This window comes from Salmo salar, chromosome ssa11 (assembly GCF_905237065.1).
Source record: "Salmo salar chromosome ssa11, Ssal_v3.1, whole genome shotgun sequence".
NCBI lineage: Eukaryota > Metazoa > Chordata > Actinopteri > Salmoniformes > Salmonidae > Salmo > Salmo salar.
In genome coordinates this window covers 24,082,906-24,094,982 of record NC_059452.1, presented here as the reverse complement: position 1 = coordinate 24,094,982, position 12,077 = coordinate 24,082,906, and the positions used below count along the sequence as shown (strand labels likewise).

Below are 12,077 nucleotides of genomic sequence, written 5' to 3'. Positions count from 1 at the left end.
GTTATATTTTAAAACATAAATTTGGAAAATGTAGACAGTTTCCTATGCTGCTGCAAAACGAACTTATGCTGTTAAAGCGATGTGCTACATACCAACTAGTCATTCCTGTTGAATTTAAACCAAAAAGAATAGGTTGATAGACTTAGTGGTCATATATGAAAGCTGAAATGATTAACATAATTGAAGAAATGCACATCAGTGTGTCAAAATTATTTTGAAAAAAATGGCTCATCTTTTTTAATCAGGATGCAGTTCCTGGATCAGCTTGGTGAGTCACACTAGCCTATGAATACTAACTATGAACACAATTAGTATGATCACTCCTTTGAGTAACAGCAGAGAGACAAATGTTTGCATTTGGACAATGTGTGCTCAAGCTACTGAGCCAATAAAGTGTATTAATGTATTATTAATCTGTTATACATTGCCAGAGTTTGGGATGGCCATGGAGATACACCTTTTTTGTTCTATCAAACCTCACTACTTATTATGAATGTATCTGTAATTATACATTAATCTACATTACATAAAGAAAAAGCATGTATTGTATTGTGGACCCCAGGAGGAGTATCTGCTGCTTTCGGAATAAGGGGGATCCTAATACAATACCAAATGCTTAAACCACTGGAGTGGAGATGCTGCCTGAGATAGATAGTGAATGAGGAAGGAAAGGAAATCACATAAGACTAAGTAAATTATCTTGAGCAATATAATAAAGGACGTTATGAACCACCTGAGTTTATAATAACAAGAGGTACACAAATAATCCCAATAATAGAATACTTAATGAAAATGTCTAAATCTGTATGTAAATGCTCATGCTTAATGTACTGTTAATGTACTGAAAAACCTCATAAAACAGAACATTGAAGTCTTTAAGTCATTGAGTCATGTTTAACCTGTGGCCCCACCTTTGTGCTAACCTTTAAGGTCCCTCCTCAAATACAGGTGGTTATAAAGACCAGATCCATCCTAAGCACCTCTCTCATATCACCTGTGTAGGACCTGTTCACGACCCACAGGATCACCATGGGGACAACCAAGGATACACTGATATGGAGGCTGATATACCTGGCACTACTGATCAGATCAACACAAACAGGTTGGTAGAATATTCATTCATTTGCCTAAATCAGAAACTTTTATGATTATTATTATAATACAATTATTCTACATTTTTAAAAGTCTGACAAATCTGTAAAATCGACATATTATGTCATAAATCACACTGAATATGAATAACAAATAGTAAGTATTCAGGACCACACCACATTATTATGATTATTGATACTTGGAATGTATGTATGAAAGAATGTCATCGACATAATCTATGTTAATTCAGCAGGTCTATAGGTTTAAAATCTGTAACCACAAGTTTAGTTTACAAATATACCCTATCAATATATGATTAGGTGACTTTCAGATTTGATAATATATCTATATATTTTATGCAAAATCTCATTATCAAAAAAATGTATGTGTTAGCTATTCAGAAATGTACTAACACACAGAACATTGATTACATGTATTATACATGTATTATACATAGCATTTTGAAGAATTCGACAGTAGGTATACAGTAGCAGTTTTTACGCAATCAGTAATAACGGTTTTCCTGTTTTCTGCTTTAGGGCAGCATACACATTTACTACGATCATATGATTACATTATTCATCCAATTTCTGTTCCTTATACACATTTGCTTATGAGATTGTTTCCATCTAAATTTGAAAATGTTACACGTGGTGAAAAATGTGTAAACTTATAGAAATCATTATCATTTGTGATTGTTATCATGAGTGGTTGTAGCATAGTTTAAAGTGTTATAAATACATAAATCACTCCCCACACTGGGTGTGAGTTAATACTTTTGAAAAGAAAACGTTTGATCGGGAACGAAAACAAGAACAGAATACAAACTCAAATGTATATCTTTAAAATAACAGTTATGGTAACTAAGTCTGATGTCTGATATTACTCAAATAACAGGACAGGAAACTGACAGGATACTAACAGGAAACATCTGATGCCTAAATATGTAAAATAGGGACCTGAACAGTCATCGGAGTTCAATATGTTTAGTTTACAAAGCAGATGACATTTGATTATGGAATTTTTAGGTCTGTTTTATTTGTCGGATGACCTGCAGGGCTGAGCTTTCCAAAAGCTTTGACCACACCTATGCGATTCAAAAAACATCAAAGTACTGTAGTTCAGGCACAGAATACTCCCCGAACGCAGGAACATTCCCTTTGAAATTAAATTGCATGATAGCGCTGAACTTCGGCGATACGAATTGATTGGAGCCTTATTGAATGGGTCACATCATGCCTCAAATGTCTCTTTGTCTGGACATACTGCTGTGCAAATCAAATACACTTCTAAAAGCTCAGTGCAACAATCTATATCTGCAATTATTGAATTCCATCTGGAATATTCATATAATATTGTAAAATACTCATGAATTGCTTTTATTTCAGTGAGCCCCACCACAAGTGTAACAATCATCCCGACTATGATCACAACGATATCCACACTTTCAGGTAAATCTCTGACAGAATGCACACCAAATAAATGACTGGGTATCCATCAATAATCTAAGAAGGAACTGACATTTGTATTCCTTGTCCCTCAGGAGTGAATGCCTCACACAATGACCAGGTCTGCAGCACATGGGGTAACTACCACTTCAAGACCTTCGACGGGGACTTTTTCCAGCTCCCCTCCACCTGCAACCATGTTGTGACCTCACTGTGTAAGAGCAGCTATGAGGCTTTCAACATCCAGATGAGGCGGCAGGTGGTGGACAACCAGCCCACCATTAGCAAGATCACCATGAAGCTGGATGGTGTAGTGGTGGAGCTATCCAAGGGTGTTGTTGTGGTCAATGGGCAGACGTGAGTTTCCCTGTCATTTGACTGATACGCCATTCTGCAAGCACCTCTCTTGAGGATTTTATGTGCTACATTCTGGAGTTTAATAAACATTACAATCATAATGTATAGGATGACCTTTAAGTATATTTTTCCTCCTGAAGGGTGACCCTGCCATTCAGCTTGTCTGGAGTCAGCATCGTGAAGACTACATCCAATGTGAAGGTCGTAGCCAAACTGGGGCTGGTTGCTGTTTGGAACAAGGATGACTCCCTAATGGTAAAATACCTGCTTTTCTAACTTTCCTCTTCAATGGTTGATTAGTTAATAATGCTACATTTTTCTTTAGATTAAAAGCATAAAATCTTTGTCATCGTTGGCAATGATCAGCAGTTGATCGTGAGTGAGAGACACCTATTTTTGGCTGCACCTTCTCTCACTGTCTACTCCCCTCCTAAAATGTTAACATTGAAAGGCAGAATTACCTGAAGAATGAGGATGAATTTAACAGGATCTGTGAAGATGTATAGGCTATACACACACAGGCTAATGTTCCAATGTTTATTTGAAGAAGTGTTTGCAAATACTTGTAGATTTGAATTAGATTTTCTGTCACTCCCTAATATAAAGACTAACAAAAAGAAAGGTTTTAAACGTGGAGGACAGCCAGGACTTAGAACACGTGAATGGTGCTGAACAGGATGAGATTTTATGTTTTACTAAACACCTTGCATCTGGTCATTCTACAGATTGAAATGAACGATAAGTACAGAAACCAGACCTGCGGACTGTGTGGTGACTTCAATGAAGTCCAAACATACAACGAGTTCATCATCAATGGTAAAATAAAAAATCAGACCAAACTATTGAAATTTAACTACATTACATACCGTAGGTGGAAAGGCTAATTGTCAATGTCTGTGTTGCAGGTGGGAAACTCTCTAGCTCTGACTATGGAAACCTCTGGAAACTGGATGGTCCTCTGGAAGTCTGTGAGGAGCCTACGCTAACTTCTGAGGAGAGTTGTGGAGATGAGGTATTCCAATTCAAACCACAGAAGAAGAATACAAAAACAATATTAATAGAAGTTAGAAATGGTAATTATTCCATGTGATCCATCAAATGTTTTCTATATGGTAACCTTTTGTGGTTTGTCTCTATTTTTGTAGGAATTTTGTAAGCAGCTGTTCTCCAGTGCAGCTTTCAGTAGCTGCACTAATTATTTGGACAAGGACGCCTTCGTCGAGACCTGCCTGGCTGACCTGTGCCACTGTGATAACAGCACCAACTCCTTCTGCCTGTGCAACACCATCTCAGAGTACTCCCGTCAGTGTGTTCATGCAGGGGGGAAGCCCCAGCAATGGAGGACTAAACAGTTCTGCTGTAAGCATGCAGATACTCTTCAATATGCCCACCAAACACTTAATGATCATGTTCACAATCTATTTTAAGGAAACTGTTCATCACAATGTTTATTTTGTCAGATAAGACATGCCCCTACAACATGGAGTACCAGGAGTGTGGAAGCCCCTGTGTTGACACCTGCTCCAACCCAGAGGCCAGACAGTTGTGTGAAGACCACTGTACAGGCGGCTGCTTCTGTCCTCTAGGTACCACATAGTTTCAACTCTGGTGTACAAGTTAACCTTAAGCACATCATGAAAAAACTTACATTTTACCCATTATGCCTTTTATGTCAATGTGTGCAAAGTATCTGAATAAGGTGACAAAGGAAGGAGTAAATAATGAATGTTTTTCTCAGTTACTTCTTGGAGGCAGTGCAGTTTTCTGTGTAAAGTAAACATTAGAATAACACTCCTTACTGAATGCAGTTACAGCAATCTCTTAAACAGTGAAAAGGAATAATTTTCTGTCTGGAACTAAAATCTTTCTGAATATTGTCTTAAAATTCTGCCTGATCTCTCACCAAATAGGTACTGTTTTCGATGATGTCAACAACAGTGGCTGTATTCCAGTGAGCGAATGCCTCTGTGTCCACAATGGACAATTATACAAATCTGGAGAATCTTACACCAGCAACTGTAAAGAATGGTATGCCAAGTACATCATCTGATTTAAACATGACATATCCCATGCCTCATTTTCATGAATCATACCAAATCATTCCAAACAGATGAGCCTGTATAAATGTTCCCTTTAGCACCTGTGCTGGTGGTCAGTGGGCCTGTACAGACAAGGACTGTCCTGGGACCTGCTCTGTGGAAGGAGGATCCCACATCAACACCTATGATGGGAAAGCCTACACCTTTCATGGGGGCTGCTCTTACATTCTGACCAAGGTCAGCGCAAATGGTGCAGTATAGCAAAGCAATATAAGCAAGTAGAAAATATTCATAACTTTTCAGTGCAAACTAAGGTGAAAAGGTGAGGTAAAATAGCTTTTCCTCAAGCCATATGTTGAAGTAGAAATGGGTCCAAATGAGTCACTCTCGTTTCATGTTTTTGCCTTCAAACTCATACTTGTTTTTTTTTAGCAATGCAATGGAACTGAATTCACCGTGCTGGGAGACATTGTGAAGTGTGGGTTGACTGACACTGAGACGTGCATGAGGGCTGTTACCCTATCCCTCTCCAGCAGATCCACCGTAAGGCAACTCTCCAAATATGTTTCAGAGAAAATGATACAATCAACTCATTTCCAAACAAAAACACTTCTTGAAGATAATTATACTGGCTTGCAAATAAATGTTCCTCAAACATTTTGACTTAACAAACAATAACCTTATTTAAAACTGCCCTGATTTGGCAATTATTGCTGGGCTGTTTGCAATCTTTTAAAATGCTCATGTATGGAAACAAATGAGAATTTAATACAATATATTATCTTATCTAATTCACAGGTGATCCGAGTCCAGTCATGTGGAAGTGTTTTTGTAAATCAGATTCTTTCTCAGCTCCCGCTCTATACAGGTGAGATAATCCATTGTAATGCCAAATTAAACTGTAGTGTGGATCAGCGTATAAACTCCATATTATTTATATTCACTAGATGAAACATTAATGGTTTCCCTCTATTTATTTAATGTATTGCAGCTGAAGTGACAGTCTTCAAGCCCTCCTCATTCTACATTGTTATCCAGACAACTCTTGGAGTTCAACTTCAGATCCAGCTTTCACCAATTATGCAGATCTACATAACTACCATCTCATCCTACAAAGGAACAACCTGTGGTATGCTTCAGATTCATCCACCAGTTTCATACCTTTTTCTTCAGTATCTCTATTCATAAAAATATAATACATCATATGGCTTCAATTATTTTTCCACAGGCCTTTGCGGAAACTACAATGATGTTCAGGCAGATGAGTTCAGAGTCATCAGTGGATTGGTGGAGGGCACAGCTGTAGCTTTTGCCAACACATGGAAGACCATGTCTAGCTGCCCTGATGTCAAGACTAGCTTTGAAAACCCCTGCAGTTTGAGCATTGAAAATGGTACATATTTATTAAGCCTACAGATTAATCACTTGTTGAATGATTATAACAAATGCATATAAGATAGTATATGCGTATGTGGAAATGATGATTGTCTTTTTCACAGAAAAATATGCCCAGCACTGGTGTTCCATGTTATCAGATCCTAAAGGAGTGTTCTCCCCTTGCCATTCTGAAATAAGACCTGACACCTACAAAACCGTAAGTTAATTAAGAAGGATACAATCACAAAGTAAAACCATTAAACTCTTATGTGATGAGGTTATAGTCCTGACACACTTTGACTCTTTTTCCAACAGAACTGCATGTATGACAGCTGTAACTGCGAGAAGAGTGAGGACTGCATGTGTGCTGCCGTCTCCTCTTATGTCCACGCTTGTGCTGCCGAGGGTATCCAGCTCAGCGGCTGGAGAGACACTATCTGCAGTGAGTAGACAACACGGCATCAATGTGTCATTTTAATGAGTGCTGAAAATTTATTAGAATAGAATGATTTACTGAAACAACAACTGTAGGGTTGAGTTACTAAATACAAACAACCTGAAGAAATAACTGCACAAATACAAAGATATAAGGAAACCAAAAATGGTCTTGCTAATACTACTCATATCTAATGACTTTTCTCAGATAAATTCGCCACTTGTCCAAGTCAAACAGTTTATACCTACAACATGACCAGCTGTGGACGCACCTGCCGCTCCCTGAGCATGACAGACCAATCTTGCCAGGTGGAGTTTGTTCCGGTGGACGGCTGTGGCTGTGCAGAGGGCACCTACATGGACGAGGCTGGCCAGTGTGTTGCCCCCACCAACTGTCCCTGCTATGACAAGGGCTCAGTGGTCCCTGCAGGAGAGACTATCAGCAGAGACGGTGCCACCTGGTAAGCACCTCCCTCATACGTATAAAGCTAGGAGACCAAAATAAATACAAGTACTAGTGAAACTTGATGGATATATTTAAAAATGTGTATTAAATTATGTCATAATGATATTTGCTGTTCATTTGATTATCTAACTATAACTATTAATACTGTAACTATTTTACAGCACTTGCAGACAAGGGACACTGAGTTGCACTGGGGGAGCAAGACTATTTAGTAAGTTTTATGTTCTTTGCTTGCAATTTAATAGTTATTTATAAAATATATGGCTCGATATGATTTAACCCTTTACATGCATCCTTCACAAAACAGGTACATTTGAAACGACCCAAGAGGATTCAAGGAATTCATGTAAGACAATGTGATTAATGAATGTGGATATTTCTGTACTTATTACAATTATATTCTGCTTGTTTGAGAATTGAAAATCGTTTTTATAACTTGTATTCTTATATCATTATCCCCAGTATGCACACTGCCTATGGTTTTCTTCAACTGCTCAACTGCACCTCCGGGAGCTTCAGGTTCAGAGTGTCAGAAGAGCTGCAAAACTCTGGACATGACCTGTGTGAGTCCCTCATTCACTCTAAATGGGATTGTCAAACACTGTCACTATTATACAGATTCGTGTTAAATGAACATAACCCTTGGAAAATCGAAGTTATGTCAAATAGACCCCCCACCTCTGCGCACAAAAACATAGTCCACATCTCTTTCATTTGCCATGACTTATTTATGTACTTTTTTTTTTGTTAAATCCCTTTAGATTAGCACAGAGTGCACATCAGGTTGTATGTGCCCCAACGGACTGGTCTCTGATGGAAACGGAGACTGCATCAAGGAGGAACTTTGTCCTTGTTCTCACAATGGAAATACTTACCAATCTGGAAAGACCCTTAAGGTTGACTGCAATACATGGTATGCCTGTTTTGTGTCTTACATCTCATGGGGGAGAAAACATAATGAACACAGACTTACAAATAATGAAAAAACTGACATTATGTGTGTGTTGTTCACAGTACTTGCAACGACAGACAATGGCAGTGTACCACACATCTTTGTGATGGAGTTTGTGCAATCTATGGAGAGGGTCACTATATCACTTTTGATGAGAAAAGGTTCAACTTTAATGGAAACTGTGAATACACTCTCATTCAGGTTTGTGTCTCTTTATTTGGTAGAATTGTATCAGCATTGAAAAGTGTGAAATTTAACCATATTAATAATATTTTCCATTCGCACAGGACTACTGTGGCAATACTAACGGCAGTGGCAGCTTCAGGGTTCTCACAGAGAACGTTCCTTGTGGAACTAAAGGCACCACCTGCTCCAAGACCATCAAGCTCTTCCTGGGGGTAATGAGCAACTTGACTTCACACAATACTGTACATTCCATCCCTCATGTAAAGAACAATCAATAAATCATCAACCAAACATCAGGTTGAGATCCGATTTCAGACCAAGTTATGTACGAAACCATATTTCTCTTCTTCAGACCAGTGAACTCATACTGGCAGATGGAAACGCTCAAGTTGTCAGGAGTACTCCAGAAGAGCAGTTTCCTAAACAGATCAGCCTTCTGGGGAATTATCTGGTCATTGAAGTCAAAAGTGGTCTAATCCTCATGTGGGACAAGAAGACCAGTCTCTTTATCAAACTTAGCCCACAATACCAGGTACATTAAGATACTCTGATAAAGAACTGCATTCAGTATTCAGTCAAAACTGATATTACCAAGACTTTTGTAGAACCCTGCCAAATCAATCATTTTAAATCATGATCTCTTTTCTTCAGGGGCTGGTGTGTGGTCTGTGTGGAAACTATGATGGCAACGCTAACAATGACTTCACCACTAGAGCCCAAGCGACTGTTGTTGATCCGGTGGAATTTGGAAACAGCTGGAAAGTTTCATCAAGCTGCCCAAGTGTATCCGCTGTAGTGCACCCATGTGCCTCCAACCCGTACAGAGCGTCTTGGGCCCAGAAACAGTGCAGCATCATTAACAGTGATGTCTTCGCAGCTTGCCAGAACCAGGTATGGATATATTCAACTAGGATATATTACTAGTAAGATATGTGGTCTTGTCTTTTGTGGACAAAGCAATGTACTTCACCATGCAACTTCTGTATATCTTACTGCATTGCTGTGCTTTTAAGGTGGACCCCTCTCCTTACTACGATGCTTGTGTGAGAGACTCATGTGCTTGTGACAGTGGTGGAGACTGTGAGTGCTTCTGTACAGCAGTGGCAGCTTATGCAAAGGCCTGCAATGAAGCTGGAGCATGCGTAGCCTGGAGAACCCCTCGAATTTGCCGTAAGTTTCTTCACAATCAACAGTGAATGTGATTTTCAACTAAATTAAGGCGCGTGTCAATTCAATACTGGACTAGGTTGACACATTATCATATAGGACAGTTGATCATGGAAAGGCATCATTATTCTAGTTCAAACAATGACAACTTTTTTGTCCACCATATTTTGTCCACCACAAACAGCACTGTTCTGTGATTACTACAACCCTACTGGAGAATGTGAGTGGCACTACAAGGCATGTGGAGCTCAGTGTATGAAGACCTGCAGGAATCCCTCTGGAGACTGTTCTAGTTTAATTCCAGCATTGGAAGGTAAGGATATGACCGTCGAACTCATATTTTGTCTCATTTTGGATATTATTTCTGAATAACAATTGTAACTGAAACTGACCCCAACAATTGTTATACATCTACATGCTGTGTGTCTGAGCAGCCTCAGGCTACATTTACACTGACTACTGTTATCCTTAACAAGACTTGACCTTTTGTAACCTCTTGGCTATTGTGCTTATTACAGGCTGCTATCCTAACTGTCCTGCGGCACAACCTTACTTCAATGAGGAGACAATGAAGTGTGTGGAGAGGGAACAATGTGGTTGCTATGACAATGAAGGAAACCAGTACACCAATGGACAGAATCTTCCGGCACAAAATTGTGAAACATGGTATGTTTGAATAATTCAGTTCACAGTACCTGTACTCTTTCAGAGCATATTCTGAATGTTCCATCTGTGAAAGTACCAGGTACTCTGTGCTATCTTAATTCTAGGGAAGAGGGTAGGAGTTCGGCAAAGATTGGAAGGGTCATGCTAGTTTTTCCATAGTGATGCCAATTATGGTTGTATGACAATATGAAAACGTGCCCTGCTCGCAACTTACTTTATTACCAAGTCCTGACTAGTCTTACCTCTTTACTGGTATTTTGAACAAAACATTTATATCTATATAATTTGAACCTGTGAATAATTTCAATGTTTAAATAATTTTTCTTCTTTAAAGCACCTGCACAATGACTGGAGTGAGTTGTAGTTATGATGTAAATGGTAAGGATGACATCACCAAATAAAAGTAACATATTTAGCAATGACCAAAGCAACATTGATTGAATTTAATTGTAAAATACTTTCCCCCCTGTAGATTGTACATGCTTGCATAATGGTAAACAGCACCCATATGGAGAAACCCTCTACAATACAACAGATGGGATTGGTAACTGCATAGTTGCTGTTTGTGCCGCGAACGGAACCATTACCAGGAACATTTCCCCTTGTAAAGTGACCACAACTCCAGTACCAACCACAACATCCCCTCTGACCACAACAACTGTCCATGCAACTACAACACAGGCCTTTACAACAACACTAAAGCCCACAACTGTCTTCCACTTCTCAACACCTGGTAAGCAGAGAAACTCTTGAATGATTAAAGTGCAGACAGATTTTCTCTAAATATCAATCTGGATGGCAATTAATAGAAATTGGTATGTAACGTGTTAGTAAATGCCTTTTCGGGTCCAAAAAGTTGGACCCACACCCGAACGGACCCGAGGACAATCAAACTCGGACAAGAACGGACCCAAAAACAATTATACCCAAACCCGACGATAACTAGATCTAGACCCGACCCATACCCTATCGGGTCTGGGTCTAGACCAAACCCGATTGGACCCAAGTGTAAAAAAAATTACGTTTATCAGCCAAGTTTCTCCACTGGTTAACAAAAAGGACTTTGTATTTTGCCTTCTATAAGTATGTAATTTAACCTTATTAGCGTAATTTAAATATGCTATAAGCTATGCAGAGCTTTGATTGGGTAATTTCGGGCCAACTCAGGTTTATCAGCTGTACTTACAATTGACTCGAGACCTGATGAAAATCAAACAGAAATCGACCCGAACCCGGGAAAAACGTTGCATTTTGGACCCGGAACCGCTCGGGTCCCAGGTGGGGTCTTGAGTATTCGGGTTTGGGTGGACCCGTGAAGACCTCTAGGTGGTAATGATAAGTTAAATTCATATTAACGATATGTTAAAATATTGAATTGTAAAAACGAGCTATGTGGTCAACTAAAATGTCATTTTTCTGGCCGAGTTAACTAAAGATATATATTTTTCAAAAACAGAACCAACATCAACATCAACATGGTCTTCAACAACAATGGAGATGACAACAACTACAGAACCCTCAACAAGTGGAGAAGCTACATCGACCACAGCTGAAATTTCAACAAAGGAAGAAACCACAACTGAGATCATCGCATCCACAAAGCCACCTAAAGGGGTCACCAGCGGCCCGACAACCACTTCCACCACTGTAATTGTTGAAACCTTTACTTCAACATCACAGCCCACAGCAACAGGTGAAGAAACATCAGGACCAATAGTCATAACATCCAATCCCACTACTTTAACAACAACTACAATTGCACCTACAACAACGACACCTACCACAGGTGGAACTACAACAGTTGAAGAAACCACAACTGAGACAAGTCCATCTACATCCACAAAGCCACCTAAAGAAGTCACCTCCGGCCCAACAACCACTTCCACCACTGT

At 39.3% G+C, this 12,077-nt stretch overlaps 1 protein-coding gene across 1 annotated transcript; it reads left to right on the top strand.

Moving 5' to 3' along the window:
• The first annotated feature begins 993 nt into the window (after positions 1-993).
• On the top strand, positions 994-10,586 carry LOC106562293 (mucin-5AC). The gene is made up of 29 exons (XM_045690381.1): positions 994-1,102; positions 2,481-2,543; positions 2,636-2,897; positions 3,038-3,152; positions 3,623-3,713; positions 3,803-3,909; positions 4,043-4,256; positions 4,358-4,483; positions 4,808-4,925; positions 5,035-5,173; positions 5,369-5,479; positions 5,735-5,804; positions 5,928-6,065; positions 6,165-6,329; positions 6,436-6,530; positions 6,629-6,755; positions 6,957-7,209; positions 7,376-7,425; positions 7,522-7,560; positions 7,677-7,777; positions 7,976-8,127; positions 8,229-8,367; positions 8,454-8,564; positions 8,705-8,884; positions 9,004-9,243; positions 9,366-9,522; positions 9,704-9,832; positions 10,038-10,185; positions 10,520-10,586. Exons 1-29 carry the CDS (start codon positions 1,030-1,032, stop codon positions 10,584-10,586), a joined length of 3,780 nt encoding a protein of 1,259 aa, XP_045546337.1. The 5' UTR covers positions 994-1,029.
• Positions 10,587-12,077: the final 1,491 nt, after the last annotated feature.